General features: G+C 41.6%; 1 protein-coding gene across 1 annotated transcript in view; it reads right to left on the bottom strand.

Annotated features, from left to right (window-relative positions):
• The window catches only part of LOC143629028 (disease resistance protein Roq1-like), a 127,765-nt gene extending 126,589 nt beyond the window's left edge, over nt 1-1,176 (bottom strand). Inside the window, exon 1 of the mRNA XM_077098419.1 lies at nt 524-1,176. Coding sequence (XP_076954534.1) covers nt 524-1,002 — 479 coding nt within the window. The 5' untranslated portion in view covers nt 1,003-1,176. The remainder of the gene's footprint in view (nt 1-523) is intronic.
• Nucleotides 1,177-17,876: the final 16,700 nt, after the last annotated feature.

Here is a 17,876-nt window from a genome sequence, read left to right as displayed (position 1 = left end):
TGATTTTAAATTCGAATCAAATTTCGAATTTAAACTATACATTTTTTTATTATAAATATTCATATTAATAAAGAGATAAATTACAAAAGTTTTTATACTTCTAAATATTAAAAATTAGAAGTTCCTCATTCTGGCTATTAAGTCATATGTTACTGAATGCTACCACTTTAAATAAATCATTTAAAGTTTTTATAACTTTAAATGATTTATTTGTTTTATAAACTTGTACTTTTTGTTGTTTAAAACACAAGTTTATAGTCGTTTTGAAATTGGAATTAAAAGAAACGATTTTGTGACTTAATTCGAATCGAATCTATTCGAATTCGATTGGGATTCAAACTAAATCGAACTTCGAACTAGCCATTTTGAATTAGAAACGAACTGACTTTGTTGAAGCTATTTCGAATTTGAATACAACTTTAAAATTCAAAATTCGACGAAATTCGAATAATTTGAACACCCCTAGTTTTAGTTAGACTCAAGTGTACTTTATTATTTTCCTATAAAACAATAAAGGAATTACCCATCAGCAATGTTCTTCAAATCCCATCCAGACAAATTTGCTGCTGCTTCAAGAGCCTCTCTCCATTTTCTAACCTCTGATTTATTATTATTATCTTTATGTTTGGCAAAGGCCTCACCGACTGATCCGGTTTGTTTACGGACATCAGAGGGATCCACATCGTAGAACACTGGGAAAGCAATACGCCCATTCGTCTTATGACACTCCATGATCTTCAGTAGCTCGTTTAAGCACCATGATGAAGATGCGTAGCTTTTGGAAAATACAATAATGTAGACTCTCGAGTCCTCAATGGCTTGTAAGAGCTCATCGTTGATCCTTTTTCCTTTCTCGAGTCTCTCGTCATCTTTGAACGTGAAAATACCCCATTGATCAAGGGCAGCATAAAGATGATCAACAAAGGTCCTGCGGGTGTCTTCGCCACTAAAACTCAGAAACACATCGTACTTGTTGTTAGCAGATGAACTTGAAGAAGCCATTAAAGGTGTGCTTGGGATGAGATACTGAATTATCAAGTCTCTTTGATTTTTGAGAAAGAAATGATCACCAGCTGATTGCAAAGAAAGTAGGATATATTGAATTATTGATTGCAAGATGTGAACCACAGACAAGAGCTGTTAAAGTCAATAAAATTATGTATTATTACAATATTTAATTATCATATATAAGATTGTTTTAGGAAGTGTTGAAACTTTCAAATCTGAGTAAAACGACTCAAATAAAAAAAAATCAATATTGCACGTTGTGGGGCCAAATTTCATTTTTAAATGTTAATAATAATAATAATAATAACAAAAGCAACAAAGAAATTTCTTTTTTATTTTGAGTTTACTTTTCAAAGGTTATGATTCACGAAAGGCAACAACTTGGATAGTAAATGGGTCACCTCTCTTTTTTATTTTGAGTTTACTTTTCAAAGTCTCCTTTAATCATATTAAACAGAAATATTGAATGAAGATTTGGAATGATTGGATCCGTTGTATCTCATACACCACTTTAAAATACCTTCGGCCGGATAAAAATCAGAGTCAAATTATTCTATAAATAGGGATATAAATGAAAAAAATAAAAAGGATTTGTAGCATAAAAAATTCCCTTAAAAATTAATAAAAATAATAATAACTCAAAATAAAAAAAGAAAGCAACAAAAAAAAGACTGAAATGTTTCACCAGTCTTAGAGCATTCTCATCCAACCACTCATTTTATGTGAGGTGTGATTTTATAATTTAGAGAGTGATTCAGGGTGTTGTGAGTGAAGAGTTTTTATATTTTAGAAAAAGTAGTGATTTTTCTGTATATTTGAAAAGTTACCGTTCATCTGCTATAATTTTTTAATATATTTTAAAAGTGGTTGTGAGTGAAGGAAAAATAAAAGGTAATGATAAAAGGTATAAAAAGTATTATTTAATTGAAATAGAGAGAGAAAATATAGTGAGTTTTAGTGTAATTTTTGGTTTAGGGATAAGGGGTGGGATGACCCATCCCTCATCCCTATTTCTATAATTAAAATAAATACCATTACATTTCTCTCATTTTCAATTAAATAATATTTTTTTATGCCTTTCATTACAGTTTTCTTTCTTCTCTATTCACAACCAATTCAACAAATATTAAAAAATAAATAAGGGCAAACAAAGTTTCCCCAAATTTACAAAAAAAATCACTACCTTTATCCAAACAGTTTTCAAATGACTTGATTTTTGTTAATTGGAAATTCAAACACCCGAATTGAAACATTGTTTCGTCATTTGAATAACCGTTTCGAGATAAGTTTTACATCAGTCGAATCATATCGTTCTTCCGATCAAAAGCCCTAAAACATCATTTGAAATTCAGGAAAATAACATAACGGCGTTAAGTGTTTTTTAACGGAGGTCCATTGAGACAAAAATAGTTGAAAGTTGAGACCAATTGTAGTGATTTTTAAAGTTGGGATTATTATCAACCAATACACAAAAGTTAGGATTATTTATTTCCAATTTACCTTGTTAAAATTGTTTACAATACCTAGGGACCCAAGTCACTCACTCTATTATTGAAGCATACCATATAGACCTTTCGTTTAATTAACTTTTTTCAGTAATAAATTTAAATTCCTGTCTTTTTTAAGTAATAAATTTAAATTCCTCAAAACTAATCAAGTTCAAACAATCCAGGTGACAAAATTAAATAGCAATATTATTTCCATGAAAGCCCCATGGAGCAACTTGGATTTAGATAGGCCCTATCTATTTATTTTTGTTTTACTTTTAAAAGTCATGATGTCAAGAAAACCGCATGCAACAACTTGGATTATAAATAAGCCCTCTCTCTCTTTGATTTTGGGTTTACTATTCAAAATATTTTAGAGTTTCCTTATATTACACACGATGGAACAGAATAAATGATGTAATGAGTTTTGGAATGTGTTAAGTTATTGAAGAGGTAGGTCCCAGCAGAACCCAGTTGGACCCACAAGACTCACCTTGAAGAGGGACGTCTGCGCAGAAACCAACTGGATCCGCAGGACCCACCATGCTCAGAGACGTGACGTCCTTACGCGCAGTACGCAAGCTGTTCCCGCAGGATATGCCTCCCAATGGTGAAGGACTCTGCCTGTTCCCGCAGCCGCGGATACAACCATCAGGGAAGGCCACCCGCGCAGCAAGGCTACACGCACAAGGCACTTAGCTCTCAATCACTCAGTGTCACCTGAAGGAATGAGCAAAGCCGGGAACAATCCCGCACAAAGGCGGGAGGGGGAATACTCCCGCCCAACTAAGCCAGTCCGTACGATACGGGAAGATCTTCTGTACTGTACCTGACGAGGTATGGGCAAAAGATCTGACTAAAGATACGACAGCTTATTGACAACAGTATGGCGAGCAGCATGCTCTTGTACTGTATGCCACTATTAGCCGCTGCCTACTCACCAACTCCTGTCATACCACGTGCATAGCCGGCAGTTGGGGGAAAAGGAATAGTACACAGCAGGCCTGGTCACTGTCAGCCGCTGCCTACCCACCAACTACCAGCAGGGCACGTGCATAGGCCACAGTTGGTGGAACAGGAATACTATTCAGCCCGCCACACCTCCTTGGAAACCTACCTTCGGCTATAAATACCCCAAATGGTATGATCATCTCATCTTATCATATCTTATCACATTATCATCATATTATACCTGATATCTGCTCTAGCAATCTCTTAATATACATTTATATTTAAAGAGCAATCTAGTCTGATTCTCACGCCGGAGGGTGGTCACAAGGAGGAACCCCCCCCCCCCATTCTCAGTGACAAGCTCACGGTGTCTGTTTTGCAGGTTATCAGAAGAACCATCTTTTCTGGGTCTAACCCCTCGTGGGAAACATCTATCTAACCCCCTGGTTACTCGTAATCTGCCCGGGGTCCGGTTAGTGTTTCTTCATTGGCGCCATCCGTGCATAAAAGCTAGAACTTCATTTCTTTTCAGTTTTTTCAAACTTCTGGAAAGATGGTTAAAGAAACTCCGGTAACCACAACCCCAGTTACTGGGGGGAATACCGGCTACACAGTCTTTACAAACACTACCCCGGTTACCCAAGCCGGGGCAAGTGAAGTAAATTTTACGAACACTACCCCAGTTACCCAAGCTGGGGCAAGTGCAGTAAATAATCGCTCACTGGGATTCACCGATACCCAGTTAGAGAAACGAACAAGGCTCCCCCGCCAAACACTCGATGAAGTTAAGGCATGGGCGGAGGCACGTCAGAAGGAATTCCAAGCTGAGTTGGACGAACGCTTGCGTTCCGTCCAACAGGCTGACGAATTCGAAGAATACTTGAACGATGACTCGGAGGAATCCGACACCGACGCGAACCCTCGCCATAGGGCAAAAGGGAAGCGTAAGGAAACGGACTCCCAACCGAGAAGGCGTTTTGGGGAAGCCTTCAAACCAAAAAACACAGGTGGAAATCCATGTGACTTCTCCAAAACATTCAGACCAACTGTGGCAAATGCGGGAACGTCCAAATTTGCAAGGGACATTGCGGAAGCAATCGCCCCAAAAAGTGCCAAACAAATGTCCAACATAGGCACATATGATGGTATATCTGACCCAGACGATCATTTGAACAGATTCATAGCGGGGGCAACCGTCAGCAATTGGACGGAACCTACGTGGTGTTACATGTTCCAAATGACGCTTGTTGGGCCAGCTAGAGCGTGGTTCGATCGTCTACCGGTCAACCACATCTACAACTGGGCAGACTTCCAACAGAAGTTTAGCCAACACTTCAGCCAGCAAAGAAAGCATACCGAGGAGCAATGGACAATCCTCAAGTGCATTCGAGAAAAAGATGAATCTTTGCCAGACTTCATCACTCGCTTCAACTCAAAGAAGCTAAGTCTGGGTAACATTAGCGAAGATCTTGTTCGCGCTGCCTTTATCCAGGGCGCGAACGACCCAGAGCTCATCCGCACCTTAACGGGTAAAGATGGCATGCCATCCACATGGGATGCCATCATGACAGCAGCTAAACGCTTTGCGGAAACGGAGAAGCAACTGGGTAGAGATCTCCCACAGAGCACAAACCTCTACACCCAGAAAACAAGGGAAGACAACGTCCTTACCGCCCGATTAAACAAAAAGCGGAAGCTAGGCATTTGGCAGTCAAGGGTAAACTTTGACACCTCATCCGGCTTGCAACATCGGTTAGGCGGAAGGGATAACGTACGGTCAAACCAGAACTCCAGATGGACGCCACTCACCAAAAGCGTCACCGAGATATTCGCCACTGAGGAGCTCCCATGGCCAAAGGCTCCAATAATCCGACATCGTCCCAATGCTGATCGGAGCAAATACTGTGACTTTCACAGGACAAAAGGCCACAACACTGAAGAATGCACAGACGTTAAGGACATGGTCGAAGCATTTGTCAGAGATGGGACGCTCGCACACCTCATGGCGCAATGAACGCTGAGCAGGCTGATCCGTGTAGAACCCCAGCTGGGGAAAACACGAATAAAAAATCCAGCTTCAATGTGGAGACTACATGCTGCGCAAACAACGAGATCCCGAACCAGGTGCATATCGGCTCGATGGCACTCCCATCCCAACAACATGGAAGGGAGCTCAATTACACAGTTTGCATGTAGATCAATTCCAAATTTGTAAAGAAAAGGCCCAGAGCCACTTCTAATGGAAATGATTCTCCTTAGAACATCGACGCTGATGATTATATATTTATACTTTTATGAACTTTCAACACTGATGCCGGTTTTCACCGCATACATAAGTGTGAAAGTCGTTGCGTGGGGAAGGCGGCAAAACCCGCATAAACCCAAAAAACGGCAAACCTTCACGCATGTAAGTTGAAGGGGAAAAGTTCAGTCATCCCACTAAATGAAAGTGCCGGTCTAACCGTACAAATCATGAGAGGAAACCGAACCTATTGACAACCGCGCGTCGAACGGTTAACTTATTCAAACAGAGAATTTCTAACAAAAGGATGAGGAAAACCTACACGCAGGTCAGATATAGGTAAAGTTTAGCCATCCTACTAAGTGCAAGTGACGGTCAACCCGCACAATCACGAAAGAGGAAGCAAAACTTCAACCTATTATCTACCACGTTCAAAGGTTAACTTATCCTGAACACTTAGAAATTTCAAAAAAGATGAGGAAAACCTCCACGCAGGTCAGATGTAGGTAAAGTTTAGCCATCCTACTAAGTGCAAGTGACGTTCAACCCGCACAATCACGAAAGAGGAAGCAAAACTTCAACCTATTATCTACCACGTTCAAAGGTTAACTTATCCTAAACACTTAGAAATTTCAAAAAAGATGAGGAAAACCTCCACGCAGGTCAGATGTAGGTAAAGTTTAGCCATCCTACTAAGTGCAAGTGACGGTCCTACCCGCACAATCACGAAAGAGGAAGCAAAACTTCAACCTATTATCTACCACGTTCAAAGGTTAACTTATCCTAAACACTTAGAAATTTCAAAAAAGATGAGGAAAACCTCCACGCAGGTCAGATGTAGGTAAAGTTTAGCCATCCTACTAAGTGCAAGTGACGGTCAACCCGCACAATCACGAAAGAGGAAGCAAAATTTCAACCTATTATCTACCACGTTCAAAGGTTAACTTATTCTAAACACTTGGAAAATTGCTAATTTAAACTAAAGTATGCAAGTCATATAACGTTTATAAAGCAAGGAATCCAGAGAAAGTAGCGGTCTTACCCGCACAAAGATTTATATTTCATAATATTCATTACAAGAATGGCCGGGTAACTACCCGCCTACAAGAAAATAAATCTATACAAGCTAAATCTATCCTAGCAGTGGGAAGGGATCTTCAGGATCAAGCTTCAGGGCCACTTCCACTTGGACCAGCACCATCAGTAGAGCGTGGCAGTTCAAGGAAAGCTTTAAGGATAGCTAGCCCATCATCAGCAGCAGCAACTTCGTTTACCTTCTCCACCACCGGATGCAGGAAGGCGGCATACTGATTCACTGCTTGGTCGTATACAGCTTCAGTATCTACATCAAATAAAGGGAAGTTGGAAGGCGGGATGCCTTTCTCAACGAACCCTAGACCAAGCAGGAAGCCAGCCTTTTCCCCATCCTCATGAGAAGCGTTGAGGGCTGCGCTCATAGCATCGTCGTAAGACGTCTCCGTGAAGACCCGATGCACAACCTACAAAAAAGAAAATACAAGTATCAGAACCTTTTCTATTTACAAAGAAAAGCGTAAAGACATGAAAAGCTTACCTGAGACAACGCTTCTCGAAGAAGCCATTCCTTGGCAACCAGAGCTTCTTGGAGGGCGGCTTGAGCTTGGGTACAGGCGCGTTCGGCTTCACTTTTATTAAGGTTGGCAAGCAACACTTCCTTTGCAGCAGCCTCTTCGACGCCCTTTAGCTTCCGCTCAGTGTGGTCAAGCACGCCCCTCTGGTCCAGGATCTCTTGGAGCTTCTTCGCGTCCTCCATCGCCAAGGCATCATGAGCCTGCTGGAGAGCCTCTAATTTGGCTTTAAGCTCTTCATTCTCCACGCGTAGAGGCTCAGCAACAGCTTCAACCTTGGTGGCCCTCTCGGTTGCGTTCCTTGCAGTTTCCTTAGCCAGCCGAAGCTGTTCGTTAACAGCTTGGGCAGCCTTGGAACGGGCCTCGAGCCGGGCCTGAACTTCAACCTCGAGGGCCTTGAAGGCCTTCTCCTTCTCCGCAGCCACTGCGGTAAGTCTTTGGTTCTCCTCCCGGACAGCCCGCGCCTGAGCTACTTCTTTAATGCGAACTGCTTTTAACTTGTCGTTTTCACGACAAAGCAGCTCGACGCGCGGCTGCATCCGGGCCAGGAGAACCCGAAGCTCATTGGTTAGCCTACCCTCCTGGTAGCTAGCCATGGCTTCCCCCAACGCACCACTGGGAGCAGCGTGACGAGCCCACTCCACGCACTCCACAGGGGTGCGAAGGGTTGTTCCTCGGCGAATGTTCCATCGTGGAACATACACTTCATTGGAATCCGACACTGCAAAAAACAAAAGGCAGTTAGGAAAAGATGATAAAAAATATATATATATATATAATAGGCCAAAAGAACCCTACGCACCTGTAGGGTCAATAACAGGCCGATAGCCGCCAAACCCATCACCTGAACCCAAGGGAAATCCATCCAAGAGGTCAGGCAGATGGGAAGGAGGCAGAGGTTGGCGATAAGCCCCATGCATACCTGAAGGATCGGCCGTCGTTGCCGATGACGGAGGAGGCATGGTAAAGGCCGCCGCGGCTGCCGCGGTCGCCGCTGCGGAATCCGCAGCAAAAGTAACCGCCGGCTCGGTGAAAGATGCGGTAAAAATGGCACTCACAGCCGGCGGTGACGTCACCACAGCTGTAACAGTCGGCTCAAAGGAGTGAGCAACTGAACCAGCGAAAGCAGGCGCAGGCGCCTGGGTCGTCGCCTCATGTAGGCTGACCAAGCCTACCGTCATGGGCGGAGGGGTACTCCCCTGCGCTCCACCCTGGAATGCGTCAACATCCACGCCTGCACAAAGAAGATAAGTATTAATGATGGAAAACTATGAAGTTAAAGATAAAGGAAGTTTGTACTTACGGGTTTTCTTGAGCCTGAAAGTGCGGACGGGCGGGGATGAACCCGATGGAGCCGGCCTCTTCACGCCGGTCACCGTTGTCATCCTGGGCTCTCCGGAGGTGACAATCGTCGCAGCCTCCGGAGCGGCGGTCTTTTCACCACCGGGATTCCCCGCCACCTCTTCGCTCTCGGTCTCCGAATCAGACCGAGGCGCCGGATCGGCAGTGGAGGCCACCTTCTCCTTCCCCTTCCCGCCGGCAGCCTTCTTCTTCCGCACCAACGGAGGACCATCTGCGGATTCCTCATCAGAACATACGATTAGAGGAATTCCAGCAGAGGTTTCAACATTGAGGGGTCGAGGGTTGAATAGCGCCTTACCTGGCCGCCTGGCGCTCAGGATCTCGTGGCCTAGCGGGTAGACCTCCACGAACCGATGTGCCGTTTGTTCTAGGATGGGCAACTCGTTCTCGTCTAGAGCGCGAGTACCCATCCGAGCGGGACCGTCAGCCTCCCGCGGGTACATGAGCGACTGCAAGTCGTTCCCCTCTGAAATAAACAGGAAAGAAGTTAGAAGAAATTCTAAATCAACAAAAAGAAACAGAGCATACCGTAAGGAACAGAGTTCGAACCGTATTCAAGGACGATTGGGATCTTTTGCGCATCCGCATCCTTCCACACCCGGCTCATCCCCAGCATCACCATCCCGGACTCCGCAAACCGGTAAACCGGAGATTGGACCCGGGATATCTTCGAGAACCATTCCGCCTCCTGGTAGTTGGAGGCGTGAAGGCTGGGAAGTGCTTGCCCATTTTTGAACTTCATGGCAAGCGGGATGGCGCGAGCGGAGATAAAGAAGAACTCCCGCTTCCACGAGCGAAGACTGCGCTCGGTTGCGCAAATCTTCAAACCCTTAATCCGGGTTATCAACGTATACCACCCCTGGATGCACCTCCAAGAGTAGAAGGTCATCAGGCGGTCAACATAGGGCTCAATGCCCAGAATCCGGCACACCCACTCAAAGTGGCGAATCTTCGCGATCGCCATCGGGTGCACCTCGGTCAAGTGTACACCGTGCCTCTCAAGGACACGGTAAACAAACTTTGTCAATGGGAACCTAAGATTCCCATAAACAAAGAATGCAGCATATACCCCGATCTTGCCTCTGGGGGCATCGTACACCGTCTGATGGGGTTCAGGAAACTCAGGCTCGAGAGACTCGAGCATGAACTTCCTGACGACGTACTGATACAGATCGACAGGCAGAGCACACTGGCACTCGCCAGCAGTACTCTTGTCATCGGCTGTAGATTCGAGATCACGAGACGACATCTTGCAGATATGAAAGAAGAAAACGATTTCAAGGGAATGCTCGACTGAAAAGATGAGTATTCGCCGGAAATCGTTTTGAAGATGAAGAGAAGTGAAAGTATGGATTACAAAGAACCCTCTCCCCCTTTATATACTAATCGCAATTAATGCGATGCATTTAATGCGGAAGAGAGAGAAATCGAAGGTGCAATGAAACTATGACACGTGGCAAAAAGCAAGCTGGCAACAGCTGTTGACAGGACGCGTACCATTAATTTCGCGGCCACGCGCCCGAAAAATCGCGCCCACGCGCCTGAAAAAGCGTCTGGAATGACCATGTACTGTCACGTCACCATAACTTCCTGCACGTCCTGACACAGTCAGAAGAAACCGTCGCACGACGTTTCAGAGGTTTGGACTGTTCTTATCCTCTCACCAACTCTTCGAATTTCAAAATTCAAAAAGATTCAAAAGTAAGCGGGAAAATACCCCTTACCTTGGCAACCAAGTAACTATAAGACGGGTGCGGGTACAGTGTTAAGGCAAAACCCTTCACATACCTAGCACCCGCAGGGAATTGAAGCCAAGAATACCTTGGCAACCAAGTACCATAAGACGGATGCGGGTACAGTGTTAAGGCAAAACCCTTCACATACCTAGCACCCGCAGGGAATTGAAGCCAAGAATACCTTGGCAACCAAGTAACCATAAGACGGATGCGGGTACAGTGTTAAGGCAAAACCCTTCACATACTTGGCACCCGCAGGGAATTGAAGCCAAGAATACCTTGGCAACCAAGTAACCATAAGACAGATGCGGGTACAGTGTTAAGGCAAAACCCTTCACATACCTAGCACCCGCAGGGAATTGAAGCCAAGAATACCTTGGCAACCGAGTAACCATAAGACGGATGCGGGTACAGTGTTAAGGCAAAACCCTTCACATACCTATCACCCGCAGGGAATTGACGCCAGGAATACCTTGAAAGTAAAGTAACCGTAAGACGAGCGCGGGTACAGTGTTAAGGCAAAACCCTTCACATACTTAGCGCTCCGCAGGGAATTGAAACCAAGAAGGATCTTCTGGGCAATGCTTGCGGAAACGGAAATAACATCCCCGCATAGCGGGAACGTCGAGAACTACATTGTTTGAAGCTCCAGGATGGAATTGGTGGTTTTAACATAATTGATCACTATGTTCAAAACTACCAAAACCTCATGGAGAATCCACACAAGTGGGACTCAACGCTCCTGACTTGCGAGGAGGTTACAGATCTACCCGCATCATACCCAAAGATCAAGCAGGAAACTCGGGAATTTCTGCAAGTGACAAGGACTTCCGCGGGAAGAATCCCCATGGAAAACCTTAAAAAACCCTTTTCAAAACCCTTTGCTTAAGTCCAAAAGTTCACCTCACTTTATTAAACACTCATGAGAAGAACATTGGACTGGGGGGACTTGAAGAGGTAGGTCCCAGCAGAACCCAGTTGGACCCGCAAGACTCACCTTGAAGAGGGACGTCTGCGCAGAAACCAACTGGATCCGCAGGACCCACCATGCTCAGAGACGTGACGTCCTTACGCGCAGTACGCAAGCTGTTCCCGCAGGAAATGCCTCCCAATGGTGAAGGACTCTGCCTGTTCCCGCAGCCGCGGATACAAGCCATCAGGGAAGGCCACCCGCGCAGCAAGGCTACACGCACAAGGCACTTAGCTCTCAATCACTCAGTGTCACCTGAAGGAATGAGCAAAGCCGGGAACAATCCCGCACAAAGGCGGGAGGGGGAATACTCCCGCCCAACTAAGCCAGTCCGTACGATACGGGAAGATCTTCTGTACTGTACCTGACGAGGTATGGGCAAAAGATCTGACTAAAGATACGACAGCTTATTTACAACAGTATGGCGAGCAGCATGCTCTTGTACTGTATGCCACTATTAGCCGCTGCCTACTCACCAACTCCTGTCATACCACGTGCATAGCCGGCAGTTGGGGGAAAAGGAATAGTACACAGCAGGCCTAGTCACTGTCAGCCGCTGCCTACCCACCAACTACCAGCAGGGCACGTGCGTAGGCCACAGTTGGTGGAACAGGAATACTATTCAGCCGGCCACACCTCCTTGGAAACCTACCTTCGGCTATAAATACCCCAAATGGTATGATCATCTCATCTTATCATATCTTATCACATTATCATCATATTATACCTGATATCTGCTCTAGCAATCTCTTAATATACATTTATATTTAAAGAGCAATCTAGTCTGATTCTCACGCCGGAGGGTGGTCACAAGGAGGAACCCCCCCCCCCCTTCTCAGTGACAAGCTCACGGTGTCTGTTTTGCAGGTTATCAGAAGAACCATCTTTTCTGGGTCTAACCCCTCGTGGGAAACATCTATCTAACCCCCAGGTTACTCGTAATCTGCCCGGGGTCCGGTTAGTGTTTCTTCAGTTATATATTCTTTCGTTTCTACTTTCTAAAATTATATATATAGAGAAAGCATGGTTTAAATAAAAATACATAGTTTTCTAAGAATAATAACAAGAGTATAAAATTTGAAGTTAAGAAATTATGTGAGACTATGGGGTGTTTGGGATTTATTATTTTGACCTCCTTGTGACTTTTAACTCTTTGAAATGTTAAATGATGTTTGGGAATCCTTATGGTAGTTTTTTTCTCAAAATGGGTGATGGGAAAAAAATATTTATCAAACTAGGTTTTTATATTTTTTACTTATCAAAAAGGAAAATTGGTTTTAAATAATCCCAACTATCACATGTTGGTAAGTAACAGGCCCAACTTTGCACTTGGCTGGTGGCGGTCCCAACTAAAGGGGTATTTGTTTTTAACGGGCCGCGACTAACGGATGTTAACCCTGTTAGTGATTTGCTGACGTGGACCTTCTTCTCCGGTCGGAAACCTGCTGGAAACCTGCAACTCGCCTCCATTCTCCCTAATATCGTCACACCGTCTCCCTTCCTCTTCAAAACTCATCGGAATTTGAAAATGAAGTACATTACATCTTCTTCCATGGACAATCCCTAGATACCAAACCCGATCTTATTTTCAAAAATTCGAAGTCAATGTCTCACGATTTACAAAATAAGCATAGGGCTTTTGTTAAAGGGGTCAAAACGAGTCGAATGAAGTGTCAATTACCTCAAATGACGAACGATTGACGAGGGTGGACTTCGCCGGAGACAACAACGGCGACACGTCGGTTAGGTTTCGTATGAGGGGAAAGATAGAGAGAGAGAGACGGTGTGACGATATTAGGGAGAATGGAGGCGAGTTGCAGGTTTCCGGCTGGAGAAGAAGGTCCACGTCAGCAAATCACTAACGGGGTTAACATCCGTTAGTCGCGGCCCGTTAAAAACAAATACCCCTTTAGTTGGGCCCGCCACCAGCCAAGTGCAAAGTAGGGCCTGTTATTTACCAATAGATGATAGTTGGGATTATTTAAAACCAATTTTCCTATCAAAAATGAATTGAACAATACTTTTTATGATTAACGGTATTTTTTATATCTCATGAAACTAAGATATAATAACTGAACAAAAGGATCCGATTACGATAGATAGGTGGGTAAATGTGCAACACGTTGCGCCGCCACCCTCTTTTAAATGGCAAAACCGAAACCTACTGAAAACAAAGTTATAGCTCTTTTCTGAAACATAATAGCTTTGGAGGCAAGAGACCCAAATGTATCAAAAAACTTATTACAAAGCTACCATATCTCTGGCCGGCCTACATTTCACCATTGTGCTTTCGGCCAGCCATCATCAACGTGCATCACCACCATCTCCATCTTCATCGTTTTCCGGTTCAAAAGACCGTCTGACAATAGGCAGAAAGTTGAAAACAGAGAGGGAGAGATGGTGATTGTGTAATTCAGATCGCTAGTAGGTTGATTTTCTTGTTTTATGCCTCGTTTTTTACGGGCGGTTTAAGTGGTTTTTCGGCAATGGGTTTCTGATCTCGGTTCATGTGGTTTAGATATCTGTTTTGATATGTTTTTCCCCTGCCATGCGATGGGTTTTAGATCTTGGTTTGTTGTGAAAATCAATCATATATGTTACAAAGGATTTTTATCATCTATGTTTGTCTAAATTGTCTTGAAACTACCCACAATACTCGAGTAAGAATACTCATGAGTTTGATTATTTTTTTTAACAGTGTTTGATAAGTATATAATACTTGACTCAAATTCATATGAAGCGTAAGACGTTAAGAGTTTAAACGTGTGTATACTTTATACACATGACTCTGACGTGTCGCACTCTGACTGCTTAAATGTAGGGTAGACTATAAAATGTGAGTTTGACTTTTTTTTAATAGTGTTTAAAATTATTCATAATACTCGAGTAAGTATTCTTTTGACACGAGATGCAAGTATATTTTTTTCATCTATTTTCCATAAATTACATAGAAAATAGAAAAAGACGTTCCAAATGTAATCAAGTGGGCATAATAGATTGGCCTATAACCCTATACAGTACTCGAATAACATTTTGTTTGTTTCTTCTACATTCAAACTAAAAAATATATCCATATTTGAAAAGAAAATAAAAATATATTGTTTAAAAATAATTTAAAAGATGTCTAATAAAGGTGCATAGCTCACGAGTCGTATAATCTGATACTGGTTGTATGATCTAAACCAATCCGACATTCCATAGTGACATATTCAGGAATTTTTTTTAAAGAGTTTATTATTTTTAGATGCTTCAATTTTAAATTGGTCAAAAAAAATTATTCAGGTAGATTCAAGTCGGGTAAGGGTGGCCCAACCATTTTAGGCAGTGTTTTAAAAACTGGTTCAAACCGGCCGGTTGAACCGGTTAAACCGGATTTCGTATAGAAGGTAGGTATTTTGAGCCCGGTATTTTTGGCCGGTTTGCTAGAACATTGTACCGGCGGTTTTTTCTAAAATACCGGTTTTTACCGGCAAACCGGTTTTATGTCCAAAAAATTTTTGATAGTTGCGACTCGTATTTTATCAAAATTACTTTTAACTCAACAATTTATATTCAAACGTGTAAATTTTAGGACTGTTTTTTTAAAATTGAGTGCTTTTATATTGTTTTTTCAATATAGATTAACTTTTTGATTATTTTTTGTTATGAAACATTTACTTTTGGGTTATTTTCGGAGTTAAAGTTGTATTTATAGAAAATTATAAGGTAAACTATTCAACCGGTTGAACTTCCCGGTATAACCCGGTTCAACCGGTTGTACCATTTTTTAGCCCAATCCGGTACGACTAGAAAACCGGTTTTTAAAACATTGATTTTAGGGGCCTAAAGCAACCTAAACTCTAAGGCATTTGACAAAATACATATTTTATCCTAACACATGCAGAATTAGCTAATAGGATTTTATGTGGAATGTAATTTTAGTTATTACAGGTCCGTCTAAAAATAGTCTTTGATTTAGATCATGATGGGTTAAGACAGGTCTACCACAAAATTTTAAAGATTAACATAATAGTTACAAAATATTCATTTGAATGTGGTATGCAACAATCAGTTAAAGCTCAAAACCAACAATGCAAGAAAGTTCAAAACAAGTCAAAATTAAAAAAAGATCTATTAGTTGCATATATATGTGAACATTGATCAAATTAATGGGTCAAAATTCAAACATTGAAAACTAATTAATAACTTATGCAACCAAAGAAATCTAACATATATACAATCATACACTAGCAAGTGAGCACTAAAGATGCTAAATTGTATGCGGAATCAAACTTGTATGCGGCGGGGGGCCCATAAGGGTCTTTAACAAGGTTATGCAAATTGCAAAGTCAAGGTGACTTTGGAGGCTAATGAGCTATATAGCCCGAAGGCTAAGGAGGAGCTCAAAAAGGCCGTGCGTGAGTGGGAAAACGTGCAATACCCGTATGTGGTAGCTTTGTCGCAATGCACGAAGTGTACCCTGGATGAGTTGAAAGTATTGGAGCTGGTGGGAATGAGAAATGAACTCGACGAGAAAGGAAATTAACGCAGTGTGAATCCGTTTTATATGTACTTTTGCATTTGGTACTTTCACAGATTAATTTGTGTGTAATCAATGGGCTTGGTAACTTTCGAGTCAAAATGTCCAACTGGAGTATGTGATTGACGAAGATGGAGGTTAAAAGTCTTCTTTCGGCTATTGATACTTTAATAGGATACAATCCCAATCTTTAAACATATATATAGTATCTTTTTCATGGAAAAGTACTTGCTAGGATAGTAGAAAACCCAAATAAAGTGTGTGGCATAGTCCCATAACATACACCATGAAGATACTTACCGGTTATAACAAAGCAAATAATATTGGTTTGGATAAAATAAGCTCAAGATGTTTTAAAAAATAATTTGGTTTGGGTTAAAACATATATCGGTAAAAATGGAGTCGGGTTGAAGTGTGCTGGATTAGTAAAAAAGCACCAAAAATAACAGTGGTCCAAATGACTAAAGGATGCTTCAATACCGGTGTTTACACTTTTAATTAACAAAAATCAAGCTACTTGAAGCACCGTTTTGAGGTAACTTTTACATCAATCGACTCGTATCTTTATTCCAATCAAAAGCCCTAAAATATCAGTTTGAATATTAGAAAAAACTTAACGTCGTTATATTTTTTTAACGGAGGTCCAATGAAAACAAATGGTGTGCAAGTTGGGATCGGTGACAACTACTTTCTAAGTTGGGATTATTATCAGCCAACTGCATTAAGTTGGGATTATTAAATAACTTAATGTAATTTTAGATTTAGAGATAGTGAAAGGGATGCTAATGCTCTTATTCTCACAACCCACCCCATAACTTACAAATTTCCACTCATATAATTTAGATGATGAGTTGAAAATGTTCTTAATGTAAATAATGACTTATGGCAAATTAAAGGCAAATTGGAAATAAAATAATCTCACCTTTTGTGTATTGACCGATAATAATCCCACCTTTAAAAATCACTACCAACGGTCCAACCTTTCAATTATTTTTGTCTCAATGGTCCTCCGTTAAAAAACATTTAACGTCGTTACATTTTTTTCCGAGTTTCAAACCGATGTTTTAGGGCTTTTGATCAGAAGAATGATCCGGGTCAACGAATGTAAAACTTATCTCGAAACGATGCATTAAATGGATTGATTTTTGTTAATTGGAAATTCAAACACTCAAATTGAAACAACGTTTCATCGTTTGGATCACCATTCCGATAAGTTTTACATCAGTTAACTCGTATCCTTCTTCCGATCAAAAGCCCTAAAATATCAGTTTGAAACTCGGAAAAAAATGTAACGGCGTTAAGTGTTTTTTTAAATAAGGACCGTTGAGACAAAGTAGTTAAAAGGTTGGACCGTTGGTAGTGATTTTAAAGGTGAGATTATTATCGGCCAATACATAAAAGATGGGATTATTTATCTCTAATTAAATAACTTTGTAAAGTTTTACTAAATTTTCCTTTCATATATTTCATGTAACTAAGATTTATATTCATATACTATTAATCTGTATAATGATGAAAAGTGATATCTTTGAGCATTCTCATTCCATCCATCATCTCCATCTCTATAATTTAACAAAAAAACACACTTTTCTCTAATATTTGATTATCTTCTAAAAACCTCCCACATCCTATACTCTATATTTATCTCTATATAATTTTTTTATTAATTCTTTTTCTTTCTTTCACATACAATCACAACTACTAACTATTTTGTCTTATTATATTAACAATAAACAACCCATATTGAAATATCCATTTGCATAACACAAGATAACATAATTATAAATGTGCACCTATAAGGACTCAAATTAGCCATAAACAAGGTTCTATACCCGCACGTTGCAGCGCACGTGCATGCTTGGCTCTCTAACATCGATTAGAATGGATAACAATATTACATACAACAAAGCAAGTCAATCATTTTCCGACACTGCTTTAATTTTATCGACTCCTTTACCTTATTCATGTACCCGTTTTCTACATGCTCCTTTTTC

The sequence above is a fragment of the Bidens hawaiensis genome, unplaced genomic scaffold, assembly GCF_021521415.1.
Source record: "Bidens hawaiensis isolate Kalapana, Puna unplaced genomic scaffold, B.hawaiensis_p1.1 tig00005142_1, whole genome shotgun sequence".
NCBI classification, from domain to species: domain Eukaryota; kingdom Viridiplantae; phylum Streptophyta; class Magnoliopsida; order Asterales; family Asteraceae; genus Bidens; species Bidens hawaiensis.
The sequence above is the reverse complement of the archived record's forward strand: the minus strand, read 5'-3'. Positions and strand labels throughout refer to the sequence as shown.